The sequence below is a fragment of the Rana temporaria genome, chromosome 13, assembly GCF_905171775.1.
Source record: "Rana temporaria chromosome 13, aRanTem1.1, whole genome shotgun sequence".
In the NCBI taxonomy this organism is placed as follows: domain Eukaryota; kingdom Metazoa; phylum Chordata; class Amphibia; order Anura; family Ranidae; genus Rana; species Rana temporaria.
The window spans coordinates 98,357,856-98,385,052 of NC_053501.1; the positions used below are offsets into that span (position 1 = coordinate 98,357,856).

A 27,197-nucleotide genomic window follows, 5' to 3' on the forward strand; every position below is an offset into this window, starting at 1 on the left:
GAGAAACTCGACGAGCCAAAAAGAGAGCATGTTCTCTATTTCCTTGACGGGAATGGAGAAAATTGGCTTGTCGAGTTCCTCGACAGCCTAACAAGGAACTCGACGTGCAAAACGATGTGTTTTGCCCGTCGAGTTCCTCGGTCGTGTGTACAAGGCCTGACAATGGCACTCATATAGCAAACTTCAGCCAGTTCACAATGCCTGGGAAGAATACGTTTTAGTATATTAACTGTAACCATTTTCTGTATTTTCAGATAGCAAAACACCCATGTATGGAGGAGATATTCTGGTACAGAATGAGCGCAGTGCTATGAACTGTCCTTCTTGCCTTTGGCCTAAAAGTGATAGTGGTAGTGTTCTTGTTCCATACACCATAGATTCCCGCTACAGTGAGTTCCCTTTTTTTTTTTTCTTGTATTGAAGTATTTATTGCTATTTATTTGTAGAAACCCAACCTTCTATCTGTTTCTAGGTCCCAGTGACCTGAATAACATTGTGCTCGCCATGGCCGAGTTTGAGACATTGACTTGTGTGAGGTTTGTGCTTCGTACAACAGAAGACAGTTATCTTAACATCACACCTGATAATGGGTAAGGCTGTCTATTGTCCATTACAATTCTCTACATAAAGAGCATCTAAAACATAAACTCCTTAGACTTTACTGCACCTGTGTGTGACAGATTCTCTTTTTTATTTTCTCCAAAAAACAAACTATAGAACTGCTCTGTACATTTTCAAATATATGGGAAAGTCACAAGCCAACAACAAGGTTCTTCTTGGTTGTCTTTGTTTTCTGTGTACCTAGCAGAAACAGCACAGGGACTTTTATCCCAGTGCTGCTTACATTGAGTAGATGAATGGTAGTGACTGAAAGGGGGAGGGACTTGGTGTCAACAGACTCAAAGGATTCCAATGAATAAAATCCATATTTTACAATCAAAATAAAACCAAATATGTGTGTTCAAAGATGAGCAGTGGATCCAATGCTAGGAAGCCAGCACAACATTACTTAGCTTCCAAACTCCATACCTCTTATTAGAACTGGGCACATGCATAGGGCTACACCTGCCGATATGAGTTAAAAAGTTCAAAAGCTTAAGGCCCCGTACACACGAGAGGATCTATCCGCTGGGATTTATCCGCAGATCAGTTCCAGCGGATAGATCCTGTGGTGTGTACGGCCCAGCGGATATTTATCCGCGGATATTTTTCGGACCGATGGATTTCCAGCAGATAAAAATTTCTTAGCATCCTAAGAAATCTATCCGCTGGAATCCTGTCCAGCGGATTGATCCGGTGGTCTGTACAGACTCACCGGATCAATCCGTCCGATCCCCTCCCTCGCATGCGTCGTAATGATTCGACGCATGCATGGAAGTCTTTACCTTCCAGCGTCGCGCACGTCACCGCGTCATCATCGCGGCGTGGCCACGTCACCGCGGATGGATTACGCGCGGATTTCGATCTGATGGTTAGTACAACCATCAGATCAAAATCCGCCAGAGGATTTATCCGCGGGAACGCTCTGGAGGACCGTTTCCAGCGGATAATCCTCTTGTGTGTACGGGGCCTAACACAAACAGATATTTATTGTTTTCTTTCTGTAGCTCAGATTCGATCATTGTTTCTATTAAAACTGTTGTCTTTGGCTCTTAAATGGTATTAAAGCGTAACTCTTTTGAACTGTACATTTACATTTTCTAGCTGTTACTCATCTCTTGGAAGAACTGGTGGAAGCCAGACAGTTTCATTGGATGAAGGCTGCGTGTACATGGAGATTATACAACATGAACTAGAACATGCCCTGGGCTTCCACCATGAGCATATGAGGAGTGACCGTGACAATTATGTGGACATCAATTACCAGTATATCCCTGAAGGTACTGCAGACATTTATACAAAGAGAATTTTATCGCTCATTTAAAAATAGAGACATTACCACTGCTTTGGTCTTGTTACAGGACGCTGGGGAAATTTTGGTAAAGTGGACACTAATAACCTGGGCAGTCCATATGATTACGGTTCAGTGATGCATTATGATGCGTAAGTCATGACTTTAGTGCTAGCTGGCGAATTAATGATAAATGATAACATATTTTAATAGTAATATGTTAATTCATATCTCCATTTAACATATTCCAGTTATGCATTCAGCAACACTTCAAACAAACCCACAATCGTCCCCAAGCCTGACCCCAATGTGACTATTGGGCTGGCAGTTGGATTGAGCGTCTTGGATGTCACTAAAATTAACCGACTTTATCAATGCAGTAAGTTTCTTTACATTCCGTGTTACGTGTTAGAAGTTTGAAACATTAGAAATGATACTTAATAATTGTATTTTAAGTGGATTTCTACAGGTTGGAAAAACATTGTTTTGATAAAAAATAAAATGTGCACTTTTTTCTGGGCCCTACTATGGGTGTGCACAATATATAATGTACACATATGTGGTATCCCCAATGCATCTAAAATGCATTTTTGGTCATTTGTTGGTGGTGGGTCATTGTAATGATAACAAAGATACAGCTAAATTAAAAAATAAATATTTACTACCAAATAAAGGCTCGATTTGGCATGGTAAAATTTACCTTGATACACAACGTAGTTGCAAAGATATGTACCCTTTTAGTAACACATGCTAAAGTTGCAACGCTACATTTAGGCAATAAAGATTGCTTTTATCTTCGTCATAAAGGTGTTCATTTGATTTTAACCACTTCTCTCAGACTTATCTGTACATCCTCTGGTTAAAGTGGTGCTACCAGGGTCATGACTGACGCTGCGATCATGACCCTGGCATCTTTTTTTTTTTTTTTAACTAGCAATGCTGCATAATTTTAAAATTACAGAGCATCTAAATAGCCACTGAATCAGTTTTAAATGTAGCCCTCCCCCTTACCCTCTGCCTTCTGCTATCTTCCCTTCCTTCCCTGGCTCTCCCGTTCCACCGAGACGCTTGGGAATGAAGCCGGAGGTCCGCTGGCTGGCTATAGGGATGAGGGAGGAACGAAAGTTCCCGATCGTCTCTATGGTCTAGGAAACCGGAAGTAATGCCAATTGTGTCACTTCCAGTTTCGGTTCACATGCGCGTGAAAGCATCTGATCAAACCAATATCAATTTAATCAGATGCTTTTGAGGCCAGAGGAGAGATCTGGGGTCTAAAAAAACGAAGAAAGAGGTCCTGTCACTGTCCCAGCTATCACAAGGGATGTTGTCACTTGTGACAGCAATAAATTGATCAAAAATCAGTTTATGATTGATGTCCACCCATGCTCACGTGCAAGATCAAATGTGCACGTTGGTCCCACATACATATGTAAATGGAAGAGCAGTAATACTAGCACGAGAATACAAGCACCAGACTTCCTGTCTAACTGTAAACTGGTAACCTGAAAATACTATTAAAGCACCGCCTATGGAAATTTTTAAGTACAGTATCGTAGATTGTCACCAATTTCACGGGCGTGCCTAATTTAAAAGCATGACATGTTAGGTATGTATTTACTCGGTGTAACATCATCTTTTATATTTTACCAAAACAGTAGACATGTGCATTCGTCCGAAAGCATTTTCTTCCGAATTTCGTGAATTTTCGCATTCGTTTTAACAAACGATAACGAATGTGCAGAATCCGAAAGCCGAAAGATCCGACATAAAAAATGCTTTATTTTAGTTTTGTTGCAACAACAGTTCGATACAGATAGAAAATTCAACATGGCGATGACAATAGCGATCTGCATCTATCGAACCTGCCGTCGAATGTGCCTAACCTAACTCTATTAATCCAAGATTATTCGACATAGAGAGAAAAGATTCAACATTATAGAGACATGAAGAATCGAGGAATCTGCTAAAAACATACAATTGCTGTGAGCGGACATTTCCGGTCAAATGCTCCTCCCATAGGCTATAGAAGAATTCATATGTTGGCTCACTAGTAATAATAATTAATAAATATAATTATTACTAGTCATACAACATTAGAATTCTACTATAGCTTGTGGGCGGAGCATTTGACCGGAAATGTACGACTGCGGCGTCATACAGTTTCTTCCAATCTTCTTTTTTATTTGATTTTAAATAGCAAAGCAAAAATACACAGAACCCTAGGAGGCATTCCTCTGGTTTAAATCAGTCAACTCATATATAAGAGGGTTATATACCTGACAATTCAGACAATACAACAAAAGATAATAATTCACTTTTCACCCTGTCATTCCTGTCCTTCTCCATACATAACCGGGGATCGGGGAAAGAAAAAGAAAATCCGTAATACATTATATAATTCTCTCTTATGCTAATTCCCTTCCCCGTTACCCCAAATCTACTTCATTAATCCACTCCCCTAATACCATTTTGCCTCCGTACCCTTTTGCCCCCGTCCCAGCAGGAAATCCATGTCCCGTCGAGATTGGGGCAAGTACTCTGTCCCTCTCTGCCTTACCTCCCCTATATCCCCCCATCTGTAACGTAACCCAAAAAATAAAATCCCAGCAATTAGACGAACAAGACAAAACAAAACAAAACAAAACACCCAAAAAAAGAAAATAAATAAAAAAAATAAAAAAAAAAAAGGAAAAAAGACCCCCCCCCCCGGACCTCCCCACGTCCCCCCCTACCTCAATCCGCATCTATCAAGGTCTTTCCCTCCTCCGAGTATCTAAATATGTTCCACTCCGCCCACGTTTCCAAATATACCTTCCGTTTCTGCCTTGAGGTCCATACCAGGTCCTCCATTCTGTTCAGGTCTTCCACTCTATTGAGCCACATCCTAATAGTTGGAGGCCGTGTCTGCTTCCACATCCCTGGGATACATGCCCGGGCTGCATCTAAAAGGTGGCACACCATCGTTTTCCTATATCTCCTCACTGACATCTCCGTATCTTGCAACATAAAGAAGGACCACTCGTCTGGTAGTTGTTCCCCACTGAATCTTTGCGTTATTTCTCGGACCCTGCTCCAGTATCTTAAAATCTTGGGGCAGGCCCAGAAGATATGTATTAAAGTTCCTCCTCTCTTCCCGCACCTCCAACATCTGTCTATCATATCTGGGTAGCACTTATTCAGTACCTCCGGAGTCCGATACCATGTCATACAGTTTAGGTGCTTCGTCAAATTATTTATAGAACATTCAACGGACGCCATAAGCCTTCAATTGACAGATTCAACCTTAATTAATTCATATTTTCGGACGAATGCATTTTTTTATGAAATTAAATATATAAAAACAAATTTCGGGAGTAACTAAATAAATGTATTTTTTGGACGAAAACTAAACAAATATTGTGTGACATAAAAAATTGCAACTGACAATTTTTTTTTCTCCAGAGCCTTTTCTTTCAGAAAATGTATAATGTTTGGGGATTGTAAGTAATTCTCTAGTAAAAATATACTAATTTTCACATGCATATGGAAGTGTCAGAATAGGCTTGGTCAAGTGATTAGGTTTTAAGTTTTAAGGGCCTGATCCTCAAAAGGGATACGCTGGCGTATCTACTGATACGCCGTCGTATCCCTGTTTCTATCTATGGAACTGATCCACAGAATCAGTTTCACATAGATAGGCAGAAGATCCGACATGTGTAAGGGACTTACACTGTCGGATCTTAGGATGCAGTACCGCAGCCGCCGCTGGGGGCATTTCTCGTCGAAATGCCGCTTCGGGTATGCAAATTAGCACTTACGGAGATCCACAAAGCTTTTACGCTTCGTTTTTTCTCCGTAAGTATTAGTTTGCTGTCGCAAAATTAGGGCTGCTTTTACAAGGCCTAAACTGTTTACACCTTGTAAAAGTAGACCCTTCTACCCCGCGTCGCTGTCATTTTTTTTTTTTCCCGCCGCAACTCGTTTTTTTTTTACGCCCGTCGCGATTCTCAAAACCCGGCGCAACGTAAAACCGCACAAAGCACGCCGGGAAAATGACGTCGGGAGCATGTACGTCCGGCGCGGGAGCGCGCCTAATTTAAATGGGACTCGCCCCATTAAATTAGGAACACCTTGCGCCGGACAGATTTCAGTTACACCGCTCAAAATTTCTAGGTAAGTGCTTTGTGAATCGGGCACTTAGGTAGAGATTTTACGGCGGTGTAACTTAAATAGGAAAAATTACTTTCCGCCGGGTTTTTGTGGATCAGGCCCTAAGTTCCAGCAGTTTTAATCTACCGTATATACTCGAGTATAAGCCGACACGAATATAAGCCAAGGCACCCAATTTTACCACAAAAAACTGTGAAAACTTATTGACTTGAGTATAAGCCTAGGGTGTCCATCTGTGTGCCTCACTTTGCCTCACTGTGTCTATGTCCATGCCTCACTGTGTCTATGCCTCACTGTGCCCATGCCTCACTATGCCCATGCCTCACTGTGTCCATGACTAGACTGACGTTTAACATAGGAGTCTATGGAAGGGGTGCCCGGTTTGAAAAATCGGTGCTCCCCAGCAATAGGTTCCCCAGACAAAAAACTTTGCACACTTATAGCGGAGAAATGGGGCTATATGTGTGCCAAGTTCCAGGTCCAGGAGACCTACGACCGGCCGGTACCGGTTTCCCAAAGTCTGGGAGATCAGGCGCAAGAAGGTGACTCGGGTATAAGCCGAGGGGGGCATTTTCAGCACAAAAAATTTGCTTAAAAACGTGGCTAATACTCGAGTATATATTGTATACGGTAATAAAAATGTAATACCCCCTGCCCTGTTTCCCACCATTTAATTATGAATAGTATTATTAGTCTATTTATCCAGTCAGTAAATACAATTTATATTCCTATTTCTTACTTCTCAGGTGTCTGTTCTACTTTGCTAAATAATGAGACAGGAATTTTCACTTCTAAAAACTATCCCTCTGCTTATCCCAATAATGTGGACTGGGTTTGGCTGATCAGGGTTCCGTCAGGGCAGGTAAGGAAACAGAAATGTAGACAGGTAAAATGCAACCCTAAATGTCTAGCAACCTAGCTGTGAAAATTAACTGCCATCTATAGATTGTTTTGTAGACCACCTGAATTTTTTTTCATTAATTAAAAAAAAAATGACTTGACTAGTATGCTGCAGAGCCAAGAAATAGGCCCAAATACATCATACTTTTGTACATTGAAATTAACATAAGACTACAGCATCTTGTTTTGTCATATTTTGCCATGAAGAAAGGTTTTTAGAGATACAGAGCCATAGCAGTGGTTTGACTTCATGGCTGGGTCAGAGGTATAGAGAAGGCCTTTTAAGATGTAAATGCCTCTGAACCTCATACTCTGTTTCAACCACCAATTGCTCCATATGTTGGAATAATACTTCCCTTCATTATGGCCCACTTTATAGTCTTCAGACTATCATTACCACTTCATGGCTGGGTTCCTATTTTGGCAACTCTGATGTGCTACATTTTTTTTACCCCACATCTGGTGGTGAGGTCATTGTAGGAAAGGGGATTTTAGTACAAACAAAATGGGTCTTGGATTTATTTGTGGCTCTGCTTCTTCTAAAAAAAAAATGTTACCAATAGTAATGGTTTTGCAATACCCACGGAAACAGGTTTCTTTGATATTTTCAATAAAGCATTTAACTAAAAACTTTTCTTAAAAGTTTCTTTCCCCCAAATATGTCTTGTTTAAGCTTATTTGTCGCATCGAAGATACTACAAGCTACGAATCAGGAGGGAGCAGAAGAGTTCTGTCAACTGGAAAATCAATGGCAAATGCACACATGTTTCAAGAGACATCTTAGCTAGAAATATCTATAGCTGTGAGATCTTTTTATAGAAATTAGAACCCTAACATTTCTTGTGTTTTTGTTTTTTCTGAAGGACTGTCTATGCATTTCCTCGGTTGTATTATATTGCAACTACATAAAAACTCAGTTTGTTGTTACAAATATGTGAAGTTTGGGGTTAGATAGATAAGATAATACATGTTCCTTGTGTCACTTTTTAGGCTTCACTAAATTTCAATAGGTTTAAGATCCAATCCACTCCTAACTGCAAATCTGACTACATGAGGATCTATGACGGTCCCTCTAAGAGCTCTCCTGTGTTATTGGATAAAATGTGCGGCAGTAAAAACATCCCTCCAATCATCGCTTCCACAACCCAGATGCTGGTCCAGTTCGTCAGTGATGGGGCTGTTGCTGGGGTCGGCTTCCAAGCTACGTATAGCTCAGGTATGCTGATTTATTTTAGGTTCAATAAAAGTTTTATTAGAAATTTTTGACAGAAATCAAAGAAAACGGGCACCGGTCCCCCCACATCGGGTGGGCCGGACTACCCCGAAATAGACAGACACTTTCCACAATATTAAATATAACATAACATAACATGAATCTCCTCGCAAGACCTGAGAGACATTTACACATACAGCCCAATTGAGTATTCCTATGTATACTGCTGTTGCTTACCCCCGCTCGGGTGCCCCACTGGGAACCTGCTGCACCCTAGGCCAGGAGAGAGCGATAGGATAACTTATACTCGTCAGGGGTACTATCCTATGAAAGGTAGCAGGAAGAACATGCCTCTGAGTCTGCAAGGTAAAAGCCAAGGAGGCTATACTGAACAAGAGGAGAATAAACAATAACCTTGGCCCGACCTGGCATGTTGATGAAAGGCCGAGTGATTAACAAGAAAGGTAAGAAAGTAAGAGGTCAGATAGAGAGAAAGGAGAAGAGAGAGAGAGAGGGGGAGGAAGGGAAGATGAGGGTGGGGGGAGAATGGGGGGGGGTGTGTGTGGTGTGCCCGACCCCTTGGGGCTCTGGACCTATTCCACTTATGTAGCTCCGCTCAGGTCTATCATGGCGGAGGAGAGCTCGAGTCAGGTGAAAGTAGTGTTTTAAACGCATCGGAGGAAGAGTAATGCCTCCATATTCCCCATGTAAAGGAGAACTTGGCGTGTGTTTCCAGGGCTTTAGCTTGGAGTTCTTCCATCAGCATGACTCCGTTCATTTCATTAACCCATTCCGCTAGGGACGGGGGTAGGGGGCATTTCCAGTGTCTGGAGATCAGTTGCCGAGAGGTACTGAGACAGAATCTAAGGAGGGTATGTTTCTGAAATTTAAAGGTCCCCGGGAGGATGGACAGCAGGGCAACTGTAGGGGAGGGAGAGAGGGGTTTATCATACATGTTAGAGTAGATCTGAAATATCTGGGTCCAAAATGGACGGATAACCTCACAGTCCCACCAAATATGGATATACGTACCGGTAGCCGAGTTGCATCTCCAGCATGAGTCAGATGCCGAGGGAAACATGATCCTGAGGGTAGACGGCACTCTATACCACCGTGACATGACTTTGTAGTTCTTTTCTCGAACGTAACTCGAGATGGAGGATTTATGTGTGTAGTAAAAGGCTTTTTGCCAGGCAGCCTCATTGATGTCTGTCCCCAGCTCCCTCGACCAGGCCGCAGTGAATTTGGGAAGAGAGGTACTCAAATGCTCTAGGATCATTTTGTATAACAGGGAGAGAGTATGACGTGGGGTTTCTGGGAGTAAGCATAATTGTTCAAATTCCGTCGGGGGCCTATGTATCTGTCTCGAGTCATAAAGTTGCCTACAATAGGTAGTCAAGTGTATGCGCGTGAGCCAGGTCACCCTCGGTAGGGAGGAGGACTCGTCTGCTACAAACGAGCCCGTGCCTGCGTTGACAAATTGTCGGGCGGTGGGCCATTGGTCCCTCCTGTATCCATTGAACGTGTGGGCAAGCTTGCCTTCTGGGAGTGTTGGGTTGTCAAACATGGGAGTCAATGGACTTGGGTCAGTGGTAAGAGCGAAGGCCGCCCTCCGTCGGTACCATACCACCAGAGCGTCCCTGGTCAGCGGTGACAGACCTGCGAAAGTTTTGTGTGTTCCTTCGTGGCCCCAAAGGAGGGCCCGAAGGTCTATGGGAGACAACTCTTGTTCAATCAGGGTGGCCAGTTTGCTCAGTGGCCTAGGGAACCACTCCAAGATCCTCGAACAGACCACCGCTGCGTGATACCGTTCGAAGTCTGGAAGACCTGCCCCTCCCCTAGTGATGGGAGAGCAGAGAAGCTTGTGTTTCAATCTCGGTCGGCTGTCCCTCCATACAAATCGTATTGACATTGATCTTAATGCCCGAAAGAACGTAGAGGGAAGGGCTATCGGTAGGGCCTGGAACATGTATAGCAACTTGGGCAAAATGTCCATTTTCAGGGTATTCATACGCCCGAACCAGGACACCGGGAGATTCAAGCGATCCTCAGTGAGGCGTTTGAGTCTATGCAGAAGAGGGCCATGGTTAAGGGAGTATATTTCTGAGAGGTCAGCTGGTATCTCCGTCCCCAGATAGGTGACAGATTTAGTTCTCCATTGGAAAGAAAAATTGGATTTCAGGGCCGCCAGGACGGGTTGTGATAGTGAGAGATTCAGGGCTTCTGTCTTGGATAAGTTAAGTTTATAGTTACTCAGAGCACCAAACCGATTGATCTCAGCCAGAATAGAGGGAATGGTAATATGTGGATGAGTTACGTATAGCAAGAGATCATCTGCATATAGGGAAAGCTTGCAATGAGACGAGGGGGTTGGAATGCCCCGTATGCTAGGGTTTGCCCTTAGTGCCTGTGCTAGATGCTCTATAACAAGGGCGAAAAGGAGGGGAGAAAGGGGACACCCCTGCCTGGTGCCATTGCTTATTGAAAACTGTTCCGAGACGACGCCATTAACTAAAACCGACGCAGTAGGGTTGCTATATAGGGACATGACACGTGCCAACATCTTGGGGCCCAGGCCTATTTGGGCAAGGGTGGCTCTCAGAAAGGGCCAGCTGACCCTATCGAAGGCCTTTTCGGCGTCACATGAAAGAAGACAGGTCGGGATGCGGTGGCGTTTCGCATATGCCATGAGGTGGATTGTTTTGGTGGTATTGTCACGAGCCTCTCGGCCCGGGACAAACCCCACCTGGTCGCCGTGTATAATTTTAGGGAGTAGGGGGGAGAGGCGTTCCGATAGAATTTTAGTGAATAATTTCAGGTCAATATTTAACAAAGATATCGGCCTATAGTTGGGGCAAATTGACTGGTCCTTTCCGGGTTTTGGGATGACAACTATTTGGGCGTGTAAAAGGCCTGGGGATGGACATAGAGTCTCATCAATAGCATTAAAGGCCTTCGCGAGCAAAGGAGATAGCTGGGGTGCGAAAATTTTATAAAACCGGGGGGTGAACCCATCAGGACCGGGACTCTTCCCATTTTTCAGATTCTTAATGGCTAGGAGAAAGTCTGCTTCTGTCAGAGGTGTCTCAAGCTCCTCTACTTCTGCAGGTGGAATAGGTGGGAGGGCAGTGTCCTGTACATAAGAGGACACAGCCTCCAGGGAGTTGGATCCTTTGGATGGGGACTCTGTCACCTGTGATGGGAGATTGTATAGGCCTGCATAGAAACGTCGAAATTCTTCCGCGATCGCCGAGTTACTGTGTGCCTTCCTTCCGTTGGTTAAGGCAATGAAGGGGATATGCTTCCTTGCCTGCCGTGGTTGGAGCGTGTTTGCTAAGAGTCTACCACAGTTATTAGCTTGGGCATAATGTATAAACCGTCCCTTATCTCTGGCCACTAATGATCTGTCCGCAAAGATTTGTAACAGGTCTCGCCGGGCGTTAGCCAAGTCTACTAGTGTAGAGGGTTCCGGGGAGCGCTTGTGTGAGTCTTCTAGAGTAGTAATGGTACCTAGGAGGCGATTAACGTCCATGGTTCGGGCTTTCTTCAGCCTAGACCCATGCTGAATGAATTTGCCTCTAAGAACACACTTCAAGGCTTCCCACTTCGTCAAGGGGTTAGTCCCGTCTTGGGCGTGGTCAGAATTAAAGTGTGCTATTGTCTGAATGATATCCGCTGTACAGGCCAAGTCTGAAAGCAGATTATCATTAAGTCTCCATGACGTCCTTGGTTTGAAGGAAGGGATCTTCCCTAAGGTGAGGTGGACAGGGGCGTGATCGGACCATAACTTGACACCGATAGATGCCGTCGGTGACAGGTCAAGTAGAGCCTGCGAGACCAAGATATAGTCCAATCTACTGTACGAGGCATGTGCTGGGGAATAGTAGGTATAGTCCCTGTCCGAGGGATGCAGGACCCTCCATACATCTGTCAGGGAAAGGTCTGAAAGGAGGGAGCGCAGCCTGGTCAAGGCAGCCAGGGAGAGCGAGGACTTACCGGTAGATGTGTCCAGCCGGGGTATCAGAGCAGCATTAAAGTCGCCCCCCAGGATCATGTTTACCGTACAAAACTTCTTCAGGCGGGTGATCACGGAGGAGAGAAACTGCGGCTGGTCCTGGTTGGGAGAGTAAATGTTAGTGATAGTATAGATCATGTTTTTATATGACAGTTTAAGCATTATATATCGTCCTGAGGGATCAACATAGTTGTCTAAAACATCCGGTGTAAAGGAGGAATGGAAGGCTATCGAGACCCCCTTAGATTTAGCTAAGGGATTGGTACTGTGAAACCAGGTGGGATAATGTTTACTAGCAATTTCAGGGAGCGAGTCTGATCTAAAATGGGTCTCCTGAAGAAGGAGAACCTGGGTACGCTGTTTATGAAAATGGTATAAAATCTGTCTCCTTTTCTCCGGTACGTTGAGGCCCCGGCAATTCAGGGAGGAAACCTTCAAGGCGGTAGGGACAGCCATAAGAAGCACAAGGGGGGGAACCTAAGAGCTACAGGGAGAGGCCGGCACACCACGGGGGGGGATTGGGAGGGGGGGGGGGAGGAAGGGGCAGGGGGCCCAGAAATAGAAAATAAGAGAGACAGAGAGAGGGAGAGAGAAAGAAAGAGAGAGACCACACAGAAAAATCTTGGCCCCGAGGGCCGCACTAAACTTGTTGCTTGCAACATTCCAGCTGGTGCCATCATGGCCTGCTGAATATCCTAGGTGGGAAAACGCGGTCAGCACACGGCAAGATGCCCGCACACACCGCTAGTATAGATTTAAGTAAACAATTCAAAATAACGACAATTTGAGGTTTACTGGGACCCCCCGGGCGGCAGAGAGAGCATAGGGCCCCAGAAAATCTGGGGTGCTGAGACACCAGCTCGTGCACTCGTGTTCCTGCCGCCGGGGGGGCCCCAGGCGAAACATATATACACACCAAATGCAGCCCTAGTATGAAACCAAGGCCTATTCTAGGCAGGGGAGGGGGTGGGGAGGGGGAGGGAAGGGGATGAGAACGGGCTGAGGGAGCCCTCTTTATTCTCGGGGGTCAGGGCTGGACCCGGGGTTGAGAGGTCAGAGCAACCCTAAGGAGAGGAGGAGCCACGGGAGGGGTAGGCTGTCCTGGGTAACATATAGTAACAAAAAAAAAAACATTGCTATCAAAAAGGCACTTCAGGGACAGTCAATGGTTCAGTGCTCCGACCTGTTTCAAACCAAGATAACTATCGGAAAACAGTCCAGCCGACCTATGCCCCAAATAAGGGGGAGCTGAAAAAATAAAGGATAAATTTAGACCGAGGGCTCCTTCCCTCAATCAATTGGCGGTGGGGGGGCCTCCGCCCTGGAGCGTCTGGGTTTCTTAGACTGTCTCTTCCATCCGGAGGAGGGCTGGAATCCGGGGGTTGCGGCTTTCAGGGGCCAGTCCGGCAGGGGTATCTGCGGCAGTTCAAAGGTACCCAAAAACTTGGGGAGATCTCCAAGGGTTCGGAAGAAGGCTGATTTCCCATCGTGGGAAGCAGATAGTTGAAAAGGGAAGCTCCACCGGTATTTAATTTGTTTAGCCTGCAACGCCCCGGTCAGGGGTTTCAGTGCTCTGCGGAGGTCTAAAGTCAGCTTAGACACGTCTGGTAGAAGGCGAATGCGAGTTTCGTTGAAATAAACAGATTCCTGTGTGCGAGCAGCCTGCATTATGGCATCCTTAATGGCGTAGAAATGAACTCTGCAAATCACATCCCTGGGATAGTCTGGGTTGGGATTCTTAGGCCCCAGCGCTCTGTGGATCCGATCCAGCTCTATTGGGTCTTCTTTATCTTTCTGCAACAGTTCATTAAAGATACCAATGACTACTGGGGCCAGATCTTTGATTTCAACTGTTTCAGGGAGGCCGCGGATGCGTATGTTATTGCGCCTGGCCCTATTTTCCTGTTCGTCTTGGGACAGCATAAGCTGCTGGATCTGGGCTGTGTGTTCATTTAGGATCACCTCATGAGCCTGCAGCGTGGTAACTGTTTCTTCCACACTTTGTTCCACCTCCTCCAGCCTGTGTGTGACATCCCTTCTAAGCTCAGCCATCTCCTGCTTATATGAGCGCTCTAGCCTTTGCACACAGGCCTCAAAGTCATGCCTGGTTGGTAAGGCCTTTATGTAGGCCTCAAGATCCCAGCCCCCATATGAGCGGTGTGATTCTGGGGAATGGCAGGCTGATCGGGTCGAGCCCGCATCCGATTCAGGGGGTGAGATGGCCCGCTGTCTGGTTCTCATAGTCGAGGAGGACTTATGGGAAGAGGAGCCCTGGGAGGCCGAGTGTGTCCCTGCAGAACGGGCCGTCGCCATCTTGGATGGAGGGGGGTCACGCTGCTCCGGGCGGATTTTGTGGAAAAAGCGATCAATATCGCCGTCCCTTCCCGGATCGGGGGTATGGTGAGTGTCTCCCCCTCCCTTCCTGCCCATTACCGACCTGAGATGTGGTGTGTAATCGGTCGTAAAGCCGTTCCTGAGCGCGGTGTGTGCGGGAGCTCACAGATCAGCTTCTTACTCCGCCATGCGCCAGGCCACGCCCCCCCTGATTTATTTTAATGGTAGAGAAAGTGTTCAGAGAAAGACATTGATCAATCATAAGAACAAAAAACAACTGAGTCGGTATAGAAACCGCATTAGTGATATAGGACTGTCGTGTCAGGGGTAGGTGAGCCAATGATAACAGGTATAACATTTGTATAGAAAAATATCAAAATGTATTTAAATACATAAAAGAAAACATTTAGAATGCAATGATAAAATCATTGGTTGCCCTGTTACAGACGAGATGCACATGAAAGTTAGATGAGTTAGATGCTAGTCGCCAACATGTTTCGCAAAAGGGAGCGTCTTCTGGGCGCCGCATTCATCTACAATACATTCTCATCTGATAATATGTGAAACAAGAAAACAAATTAATCACATATAATGTTTAACGGGCATAGGATACATTTATTCTTATATTAATACAAAGCAGTAAAAAGTAATAATAATAATAATCATAATAATAGATGTATGCTCACCAACAATTGTGGAATAACAAACCATGTCAGCGAAGACAAATGGGATACAACAAGGGGGGGGGAGGAGATAGAAATGGTCACAAGGTGGAAGCTTGTCCGAGCTGCAGCTTAACCCCCTGCGGGAGTCAGAACCGCAGGGTTTATAGTGAAGTCGTTCCCCTGGTGATTTTGGCAGGTAGGTATAGCAAAGAAATCTATAAGAGTAACAATGGTGACAGCTAGTAAAGGTCATATGTGTATGAGTCTACGAAATCATACATATTAATGTATAAATGCATGGCAATAGTTTGCTAGTGTTAAATAGCATACCTATAAATACTGATCATAGTCACCATATAAATATATATAGAGTTTCTCCCATTAATAATGCATAGCAAAGAAAAGAAAAAGCCGCATCAAAGCAAAAAGTTAGAAAAACAAATCTTACATACCTGCTATTGCACTTAAAACCACCTAGATAATCATAGGGGCAGGTAATGGACACAGATTTCTGGGGAGACCAGTCCCCTAGGGGGCTATGATAGATAGGTCAGTATGTTGAAGGTAGTCCCAGAACCTGTATAATTCATATAGTTATGACTGCTGTCTTAAAAACAGAAATGATAATACTGCATTTAATAAACCTGTATATGTGGGGCTGGTCAGCACAGAAGTGTGGATCCTGGATATATAATGCTCTTGAAAATGCCGGCTGTCATTTAATCAGCAATGATGTATACTTATAATAGCATTTCCCAATTATTAAAGAGGGGGTAGGAGGGAAAAAACGCTTGGCCAAATAAGGAGGAGTTTCCTAAACAATAAAATAATATAAAGTAGTATGAATAGCACAGGACAACAGAGCAAGGCAATTAATCCAGGCTCCAAATCACACTTCAAGAAGTCCAGTGCTCAGGCGCCACATAGAGAGGATAAAAGAGAAGAAAAGACAGGTCCTGGTTCCTACCTTGGTGAGTGTAAGCTTTAGGAGTCCTCCCCTGGATGTCTGTATGTCTCTGTATCCCCGGCGTGTTTGAATACTCTCCACACGCTGGTGGTTAAATGACCAGGGCGACCCGGAAGTGAAGGGTCACAATGACCCCTGACATCACTTCCATCGGATCCAGACTGGCCAGCGCATGTGCAGATGGGCCAAAAACGGCCACACTGCACATGCACTGCGATCTATATGGATGGGAAAACCCATCCTCAGCAGCAGGATCAACAACTTCACTGCCTGGAAAGCTGACGCTCTGACAGCGCCACCTAGTGGTTCCCCACCCAAATTGCTGGATCCACACATGTCTGCCGACAAGGAATGAAAGTACACATTTGGTATTCTACATAGAAAATATATAAAGTATAACGTAGTGATATAATACATGGCAGTGTGCATCATCAAGTCATCCATTATTAAATATAAACAGCGATTCAATGAATGCACCAGTCCTCCAGAGGGAGGATTATCAATTTAGACAGATTAACATAAAACCTGATAGACTGTCACTTTACCAATTTGCAGATAAAAATATACCAGAAAATATACCAGAAAATAGCCACTAGATGGCAGAATTGGGCTTGGATTCATACTGATTCTGAATGTAAAAATAAAAATAACAATAAATATAAAAATCAGTCATTAATCCTGAAGACATTTCCATAACTCATCTATAAAAATAGTTTAAAGGATAAAGCTGAATTTAAGCCTGGCGTATAGGTGGCTCTTTGATTGAAAATCCAGCGGGTTTCCTGCTGTAATATTTTCTCTTTCTGAGGGGGAGATAACCTCTAACACAAAAAATGAAATCACAGCAGGGTCAAAACTGTGTTGCAATCCTACATGATTACAGATCGGTGTATATAATAGGCCTGCTTCCAAATAGTACAGATGGTCCTGAATACGTTTGGCGAATGGTCTTTTTGTCTTACCTATGTAGAACGCACCACAGGTACAGGTTGCTAAATACACAACCCCCACCGTGGTGCAGTCCGCATAGGTCTTCGATTTATGGTAGCCTCCCCTTGGCAGGGGGCAACCCCTCCCCTCTTTTACCCAGGGACATCGATCACATTGACCGCATCTGAAGGTCCCTTTCTGTTCCACTGTATTGGCAGATATTGTGCCTACACTTAGGTGGCTATGTACTAAGTTGTCTCTGATGGATCTTGGTCGTCTGTAGACGATTTCTGGTTGTGTTGCCACATATTTCGAGACCACAGGGTCTTCCGCAAGGAAATGCCAATTATTGGCTATAATCCGGCGAAAGACATCTTGATTGTCACTGAACGTAGTGATGTACTTAGTTGTGGAATTGGTTTCCTTTCTTTTAGACTCAAAAATTTAAGTTTCTCTGGTTTTCAATTTAGCCCTCTGATAGGCTTGTCTCAATACCTTCTTGCTATAGCCTCTCAAAAGCAATCTCTCATAAAGAGCTTTTGATTCTATCTCAAAGTCTGCCTCTTTGGTACAATTTCTCCTGATCCTTAAATATTGTCCGAAAGGAATACTTCTTACCAGCGGGCGGGGATGGGCACTTGAGTAGTGCAAGATTGTATTCCCTGCCGTTTCTTTCCGATAGAGATTACTATGTATGAGACCATTCGGATCAATAATTAGCTTCAGATCTAAAAAGGGAATACTCGTGGGGCTTGATTGAATCGTAAATTTCAAGTTAAAGCTGTTATGAGAGATGTATTGCATAAAGTTTGCTAATTGATCGGCTGAGCCCGCCCAGACGACTAGGACATCGTCGATGTACCTCAAGGATGTGGCAGAGGTACATCGCGGTGCCGTCATCTGCGAACAGCTCCCTTTCCCACCCCCCCAGGTACAGGTTGGCATATGATGGGGCACACGAAGTCCCCATCGCAACCCCCTGTACCTGGAGGTAAGTGGAGCCATTAAAGAGAAACTCATTTGTGGTAAGAATGTGTTCCAGTAATGACGTGACAAATCTACAGAGTTTCCAGTTGTGTCTGTCCTGCTCTTGTAGGAAACTTGCAATAATTTCAACACCTTTGGAGTGAGGGATACTAGAGTATAAAGCCTCTATATCAATGGCTGCTAGGATAGTACCAGCTGGGACATTCATACCCTCAACAGTTTTTAAAAGATCCAATGTGTCTTTAAGGTAAGAGGGCAAGCCCATAACATGTGGGCGGAGCTGGCAGTCTATGTATTTACTTGCCGTTTCTGTGTGGCAACCAATGCCAGACACAATTGGTCGTCCAGGGGGATTTTTGATGTTTTTATGTACCTTGGGCATAGAGTAAAAGGTAGGGGTAACTGGCCATTTCACATTAAGATATTCGAAAAGATCCTTGTCTATTAATGAGTGCTCAAAAGCATCTGCTAGAATAGATTGGTATTGATTTATAAATTCTACTATGCTTTCATTTGGGATCTGCCTGTACCATTCACTATTGTCAAGGATTTTATTACACATGGCAACGTAGTTGCACTTGTCCATTACAACCACGTTGCCACCTTTGTCCGATGGTTTTACTACGATTTCATTGTTCTTAGCTATTTTATGGAGAGCTTCCTGATGTTCTATTGATAGGTTTGATTTCCTGCTTGCTTTAGAAAAAGGGAAATTCTCGATCTGCTTTTTAGTCTGTTTGAGGAACGCCCAAATAGCGGGGCTAGTTTGAAGGTTTGGGAATTTTTCAGACTTCGCCCTAAATTTATTAGGTTCGACAGTCTTATCAGTTAATTGTTCATTCTCCTCTGTTGCTATGTCATCAGGGTCCCCCGTTCTCTCGTTCTCATCCAATAATTGTATGAGAATTTTGAGTGCTCTAAAGTCTTGTACTTTAAATCCTTTGTACATATCCTCCTCTCGGCCAATTATTTTTCCTCGGTCATTATCAAAGATAAACTTATAAGTTAAATTCCGAGCGAACAAATGCAGATCTTTTGCTAGTGTAAATTTGTCAATTGGCTGAGCGGGACAGAAACTTAGTCCTAATCGTAGGACTTCCGTTTCAGAATTTGATAGGTTGTAAGATTATAGGTTGATGACATCTAAGCCTACTACTTCAGAGGGTGATTGGGCATTTATTGTTTGATCATAAAAGTGTCTATTTTCCCCATTTTCATTTGAGATATTGGGGTTAGGGCTGTATGGATAGTTCCCAAAGGGATCGGACCAGGGTTCATTTTGGTCTGAGTGTTTTTAGGGGTGGCTCCTAGTTCTCTAGGTGGGGGTCCTTCCCCGGTTGCATTAGGCTCTGTAAACATAGTCAGAGATTGAGTTCCCACCACCAGGTCACCTTAAATGTCCTTACAGACTTCAGAAGTGTTGTTACCCCCCTGACGTGTCTGAGATTGAGTTCCCACCACCAGGACTGGTGCAGTACTGTCTGTGTTGGAAACCAACCATAAAAACCTTTTCAAATATTGATCAATCATAGTTACAGAGCCAAGGAGGGACCGGTGACACAACAGTTTGATGTCCTCTAACCTCTGTTTGCAACCTTTGAGGTAACCCATGAAGCCGATTACATAAATATAAAATCAGAATTACCATTCACACTATAAAGTTGTTGATAGATTGTTCAATGTGTATATTTGTATACATTAGGAGTGTTAACACTTACCTCTTTGGCTTATTTTGGATCACATACTGTAAAAATGAATCTCCTTTGCTGTATATGCCTGCTCTCTGCCCTACTGCAAAACCAAGAGGTTGGCAAATTCCCATGGATTTCTATGAGGTTGACAATGTCACCCAAATTTCTCCAGGGTAGATTGCAGGAACCAGACTCTCTTTTCCCAGCCAGCACTGCATGGATTAAATGTTTGCTTACTTAGGGCAGTTTGGAATAAAATAAGTACAAAAACTTACCCTGGTAGTCAGTACTCTTCTATTCTCCCCAATGTCCTGGTATGTGGGTGAGCACTCAACATGTTAACGTACAATCATGACTGATGATCCTGTGTTATATTTGATGACATCTGAGAGCCTGTAGCAAAAGGAAGCAGCTTCAAGGACCAGTAGTACAGCATTAAAGAAGTCTATGGGAGGGCGAAATAAGGTAAGCATTTTAACATAATTATCACCTTGTAGACTAAAGAAACATCAAACCCAAGCAGTGCAGTGGGGGGAGAGCAAGGTGGATACAGCAGCCTGAATTTGTGTTTTGTACTTACATCATTTAGGACAAAATAATAGGTTTGTATGGTAGCCCACCCACCTCAACTACAGTAAGTTATTATCACCACACTCCTCTTTTCTCACAAGTTCCCTGTGAAATGCTTCTGGCAGATCATATGACTCTCTCCCCTTCCTGCCCTGAAGCAGCATTTGGTGCCTGAGTGGCCGATCTCTAGGTCTGCATCCTGCTATGAGGGTTGGAGAGTGGGGTCCTAGCCTAAGACCAACCTGGAACTCCAAAAGGGAGGATGAACTATGTATATACAGTATACACATAAACATAAAATGATGCTATACATCATTATAAATCTCCTTGCTTTATTGACTATATCTATATTCTCACAGTTCAGTGTGGAGGAACCTTCTTTAACTCTCAAGGCAACTTTACATCTCCGGGATACCCAGATCACTACAATCCAGACATAAATTGTAACTTCACCATCACAGCTCCTGTTGGATATAAGGTAAAACAAGATACCTCAATGACTTTCCCTAATTATTGGACTTTAAAGTGTCAAACAAGCAAAATGTTATGGAAGACAGACACATTACAATCTGAATGTATAACCCCCTTCAAATTCACCAGTGTTCACCAGGGCCTGCCTGAAATAATTGAAACTAAATGTATTGTTTAGGGTATTACACTGTTAGCAAATCTAAAAATCTGGAAAAGAAAATTGCATGGCGTCACAGAGACACTCTGCCCTAAGTGTAATGGTGGCCCAGATAACCTAATCCACATGTTGTGGGAATGCCCCAAACTCCATCAATACTGAAAAGTAGTTCTAACTATTATAAACAGGGTTATACAAGTAACCTTGGCAGAAGATCCAGGCTTGTATCCATTAAATAGTTAAATAGTTACATACTTAGTCGAGTTAGTTGAGAAAAGACATAAGTCCATCTAGTTCAACCATAAAAATAAATAAATAAAAAATTATATCATACAATCCCATATACACAATCCTATACCCACAGTTGATCCAGAGGAAGGGGGAAAACCCCAGCAAAGCATGATCCAATTTGCTACAGGATGGGGAAAAATGTCCTGCCTGATCCCCTGAGAAGCAATCGGATTTTCCCTGAATCAACTTTACCTATTAATATTAGTACCCAGTTATATATTATGTACATTTAGAAAAGAATCCAGGCCTTTCTTAAAGCAATCTACTGAGCTGGCCAGAGCCACCTCTGGAGGGAGTCTGTTCAACATTTTCACAACTCTTACTGTGAAGAAATAGTTCCATATTTGGAGGTGAAATCTCTTTTCTCGTAGGTGTAAATAGTGCCCCTTGTCCTCTGTGATGACCGTAAAGTGAATAACTCAACACCAATTTCACTATATGGACCCCTTATATATTTGTACATGTTAATCATATTCCCCCGTAATCTCCTCTTCTCAAGAGAGAATAAGTTCAGTTCCTCTAATCTTTCCTCATAACTGAGCTCCTCCATGCCTCTTATCAGTTTGGTTGCCCTTCTCTGCACTTTCTCCAGTTCACCAATATCCTTTTTGAGTATGATAGAGGAGACTGCCTTACCAGAGGACACATACATTCCTATCATCAGGGTACTATTTTAGGCTCATAAACAAATTGCCCAGAAATGGTTGTCCCCAAAAACTCCAACTTTGGAGGAATTGAACACTGAAACTAACAACACCCTATCTAGAGAGAAACTAATCTTTCAACACAGACACTGCCCTATGAAATTTGAAAGGTTATGGGACATGTAGCTCCCTATCCCAGGCCTGGCCCCAACATTACTCATTCTACATCGATTATTTTCATGAGTGGGAGAGAACTGATTAGCATGCCTTGCTTATCATGGAAACAGTAAACTGTGTACCCCCAAAGGCTTGATTATTCATGAGATCCTCATTTGTTGTTTGCAATAATCACACAAGTCGTGTGGCATGGTAAATGTGATACTTTATTGTCCCAAAAGTTAAAATACATATTGTACACTGTTGAAATTGTGTTACACAACAGTTTTTTATGATACAGTATGTGCAGGTCTTGACAATAGGAAATACACATACAGTATCTCTCAAAAGTGACCACACTCCTCACATTTTTGTAAATATGTTTGTAGCATCCTCTACCTTAGGTAGGTAGGTACTAGAGTAGTGTGTTTTTGTTACAGCCAGTGCAGGTAAATTTAGACAGGCCTAGCTGTGAGCGTGTATCTGGAAGCCCTGACCAATCCCCAACTAGGATTAGCAGGGGCCAGGCCTCCGATATATACTCATGGTCAGCCTGCTAGAGGAGGAGTTTTCGGTTAGAAGAACTGAATGATGGAGTGTTAGACCGTTGTGGCCCTTGAGGGAACCCCCTTTCTGGGGAGGTGAATTTGGGTCTGGAGCTCGGGACGTGGGAGGGAGCCTCTCTCTACACGGTCATTGAAAGATGTCCTGGAACAGGAGCAGGAGGAGGACAGTTGGGAGCACTGCCGGGCAAGTCATTCAGGAGGGATCCGAGCTGGGCTTGGTGAGTGAGAAGCACAGTGAAAATCTCTGGGAGAGACATGCCTGGATTGGATGTGAAGCCAGAGGGAGAGACTGTGGTGTTGTTGAAGTCAAGTTGCTGCAGCCAGGCAGGATTGGCACTGGACTTGCTGGAATCAGTAATCCACCAAGTATCAGTTAGCACAACTATTATTTTCATCTAAAATGGTTGCTACCACAGAAGGGACTGCAAATGGCTACTAGGAAAATGTAAAGACTTATTCAGAGTAAGGCGTAACAATGTGCTAATGGTGACAGGATCTAGAATTGGACAGTAGAGGAAAGCAAGTGATCTCAAGTAGTGTGCTGGTGGAGATGTGAAGTAGGATTGATTGTCAATTTAGATTGAACTACCTTAATTTCAACTAAGAAAGATTCATCATTTGGGCATCCCATGTCCCTTTTCCCCATCCAAGTTTAATCCCCTAATAAAAACAACAAAAACAAGTAAAACACTGTTCATTGACTGGAGAAAGTGTGCCTGAAATGGATGTTTGACCAAGCAGGGTGATGTGTGGAGCTGAAACATGCAGCGACCCCATGGGGGCACCACTACATTTTATTATATCTTTTCATGTGACAACACTGAAGAAATTACACTTTGCTACAATGTAAAGTAGTGAGTGTACAGCTTGTATAACAGTGTCAATTTGCTGTCCCCTCAAAATAACTAAAAACACAGGCATTAATGTCTAAACCACTGGCAACAAAAGTGAGTACACCCCTAAGCGAAAATGTCCAAATTGGGCCCAATTAGCCATTTTTGATCCCCGGTGTCTTGTGATTTGTTAGTGTTACAAGGTCTCAGGTGTGAATGGGGAGCAGGTGTGTTAAATTTTGTATTATCGCTCTCACTCATACTGGTCACTGGAAGTTCAACATGGCACCTAATGGCAAAGATCTTTCTGAGGATATGAAAAAACAAATGGTTACTCTACATAAAGATGGCCTACTCTATAAGAAAATTGCCAAGACCCTGAAACGTATTGAATAATAAGCAACAATATACTCACTTGCTTTTATACCATAAAAAATGATGTGTTTGTTTATTGCATGAACACACCACTGTAATGTTAGTCATCATTTTATTTATTTTTCAGATTGCTCTGACCATAAGTGACTTCCATTTAGAGTCTTCTGGATTATGTGAATACGACTATGTAAAACTCTTCATGGATGGTAAACAAACGGGTCCTTTCTGTGGGGATCGCACCATCCCTGTGTTTAACTCCAAAGGCAATTCTATGGTTCTCGAGTTCCACAGTGATGATTCTACCGTGGCAAAGGGCTTCCAAGTCTCTTACACCTTCTGTGAGTAACTCAGTTCTATCTGCTTATATCTAATAACAGAAATGGACGTTATAAGATAATAGAAGTCTCATTTTTTTTTAAATAAAATTTATCTTGAATTATATTGCCTTGATAGTTTTACACTACCAAAAGTATTGTGATGCCTGCCTTTACGCGCACATGAATTTTAATGTCATCCCAGTCTTAGTCCGTGAGTTGGCCCACCCTTTGCAGCTATAAAAGCTTCAACTCTTCTGGGAAGGCTATCCACAAGGTTTAGGAGGGTGTCTATGGGAATGTTTGAACATTCCTCCAGAAGCGCATTTGTGAGGGATAGCCCCTTTCTGTTCCAACATTGTGCGTACCAGTGCATAAACAGGGTCCATAAAAACATGGATGAGCAAGTTTGGTCTGGAGGAACCTAACTGGCCTGCAAAGAGTCTTAACCCCAACTCAATAGAACACCTTTGGGATGAATTAGAGTGACTGTGAGCCAGGCCTTCTTATCCACATCAGTGCCTGACCTCACAAATGCACTTCTGGAAGAATGGTCAAACATTCCCATAGACACACTCCTAGGCCTTGTAGACAGCCTTCCCAGAAGAGTTGAAGCTGTTATAGCTGCAAATGGTGGGCCAACTCAATATTGATCCCTACTAACTAAGACTGGGATGCCATTAAAAATCGTGTGCATGTCAAGGCAGGGGTCCCAATACCTTTGGTAATATAATGTACCGTATATACCCACATATGATAAGCTTACTATAATTATTTGTATTAGGTCGGCCACAGTGTTGCCAACCTACCAGATTGAAATTTACTGGCATGACACCCGAAATTTATTGGAGCAGCCACGTTTTTACTGCCATTTCACAAAAGTTACTAAATTACATTTTTAGGTGCAAATTTCAGTATTTAGGCTACAAACAAATACGCTAGGCAAATAGCATTGTGATTTGAGGTAGATATTAAGGTCAAAAACATATTTTTGTTATTTTCGATATAATAAGGGCAAATTATTTAGTCACATCACCCCCTGCCTCCATCTCCCTCTGCCACCAACACCCCCTGCCTTCACCCCCCTCTACGGTGCCACAATCTCCCTCTGCCTCCAATCTCCCCCAGGCCCCCTGCCTCCATCGTCCCCTGCCTCCATCCCCTCTGCCGTGCCACCAACATCCCCTCTCTCCATCCCCCACCCTCTGCGGTGCCACCAACACCCCCTGCCTCCAATCACCCCCTGCCACTAACACCCCCCCGCCTCCAAACTCCCCCTGCCTCCATCCCCCTCTGCGGTGCCACTGCAGCCATAATCACCCCCTGCCTCCAATCTCAATGCGCAGTTCCAAGCCGGACCCATCTCGGCAATTTTTACTGGCACATTCCCACAACCACAGACATTTACGAAAGGGAGAAAAAAGTGCCCTTTTTTACGAACTGTCCATAAAAATACAGACGGTTGGCAACACTGGTCGGCCACACACGGTGCAAATTTCTTTCCTGCAACCACGGGTTGACAGGGGAATCAGCAATTGTCTTTTCCTGGTGGGGGGCCCTACCGGGAGAAAAACATTCAGCCTGCCCATTAATGGTTTAAATCTTGGTCGGTACAGCAAGAACTGTTTATGGCTGGCAGAAGTATGTGGTACAGTTTTAGAAATCTTGTATGTTTTAATCATGTTTAACTATATGTTTAACAATGTGTACATAAGGGGGAGACATTTTTGCCCATCACAGTTGTAGATTGTACTTCCAGGTTTCTTATGCTACACAGTCAGTGTGATTGACCGCTGCTCTCTAACCTTGCAGGTCTATGGTCAGGGCTGACTACATGAAAACTACTGACTGTTAATAAGGTTGCCTGTGCTTATAGTTATTTATTATAATCATGAGCAAAAAAAAATAATAATGCTCATTTCTTTCAACCTTCCTAATAAAAAAAATCATATTGCATAAAAAATGTAATATTGTTTTTAATAGCAGGATCTCAGGTTACACACACAGCTGAATGATCTTCCATTATAATTTACAAGTGCAGAACTGGTGCTAGGCTTTCCTATTAGAGAATCCAGCAAGCAGAGAACACACTGATAATTAAAAACAGCATACAGTATAATAAATGTATATATGTAAAATAAAGATTTCATACAATTAAAATAATAGCAATATAAAAGAAATTGAAATGCAATTCACCAAAACCCATTATAGTCCACATTTAAGCAGACATGATATTCACATGACCTCTAGTGAAATTAAAATCTGTTAATGAATTACAGCGTATCAAAAAAAAGACCAACAAGCAAGCAAAGATAACAACGCAATGTGCAAATAATCATAATTTTACCCTTTTTTATTTTTAGTAGATATATTTAAAAGTTTACTTATGGGCAGATACCTGTTGAGTATGCATCATTAATACAGAATATATGAATTCATGTAAATCTATTTGGTTTCTTTTTGTTATCGATCAATGAGAAAGCATAAAACAAAAAGGTCTAGGTATTATTTAAATATGGTTTTAATATTTCCAGAAATTAACCTCTCTTTGATTACAGTTAAATAGATGAGCAACAGATGGGACAACGAGAAAATCTACCGGTTCTGGAAGGAAGCCAGCATCACTACAGGACACAATGTGAATTTGAAGGAGCACGAATATAAAAGTTCATACATTTTTAAATGCCTATATAATGGTTAAATGCACATCGGATCATGTTAGTGTTTACAATCACATTTAAGAATACAAAAAAAATATATAATAATTGTTTTATAAATTGATACCTATTGATTGGTATCTTGATTGGCTTGGTTAGGATCAGGGGAGCTTATTTTGGCGTCCAATGGTGTCAGTTTGATTACATTTATTCCATAGTAATAATTTTTATTTCTTTATGTTCCCCTTTCCTACTCATTATTTTGAGGGAGTGGTTGGCCATTTCCTTTGTGCTATATATGACAGTCTGATCTGATGTTTCCATATCCTTATTAAAAATAAAATATATTAAGGCATTAATCCATTGGTGTTCTTATTTTTGAGTGGCATAGTCCCTGATTCCTCAATGTGACCTAAAGTGG

At 43.1% G+C, this 27,197-nt stretch overlaps 1 protein-coding gene and 1 long non-coding RNA gene across 2 annotated transcripts in view; one reads left to right on the forward strand and one right to left on the reverse strand.

The window, feature by feature from the left end:
- The window catches only part of LOC120920088 (astacin-like metalloendopeptidase), a 31,223-nt gene extending 4,358 nt beyond the window's left edge, over positions 1 to 26,865 (forward strand). Inside the window, exons 4-14 of the mRNA XM_040332002.1 lie at positions 255 to 389; positions 473 to 590; positions 1,705 to 1,880; positions 1,962 to 2,043; positions 2,143 to 2,270; positions 6,787 to 6,902; positions 7,931 to 8,156; positions 20,672 to 20,950; positions 22,318 to 22,331; positions 23,933 to 24,143; positions 26,678 to 26,865. Coding sequence (XP_040187936.1) covers positions 255 to 389; positions 473 to 590; positions 1,705 to 1,880; positions 1,962 to 2,043; positions 2,143 to 2,270; positions 6,787 to 6,902; positions 7,931 to 8,156; positions 20,672 to 20,950; positions 22,318 to 22,331; positions 23,933 to 24,143; positions 26,678 to 26,685 — 1,493 coding nt within the window. The 3' untranslated portion in view covers positions 26,686 to 26,865. The remainder of the gene's footprint in view (positions 1 to 254; positions 390 to 472; positions 591 to 1,704; positions 1,881 to 1,961; positions 2,044 to 2,142; positions 2,271 to 6,786; positions 6,903 to 7,930; positions 8,157 to 20,671; positions 20,951 to 22,317; positions 22,332 to 23,932; positions 24,144 to 26,677) is intronic.
- LOC120920206 lies at positions 14,864 to 16,291 on the reverse strand. The gene is made up of 4 exons (XR_005744695.1): positions 16,135 to 16,291; positions 15,620 to 15,744; positions 15,189 to 15,382; positions 14,864 to 15,052 (listed from the first exon to the last, which is right to left on the reverse strand). It is a non-coding gene; the product is annotated as an uncharacterized LOC120920206 (long non-coding RNA).
- Positions 26,866 to 27,197: the final 332 nt, after the last annotated feature.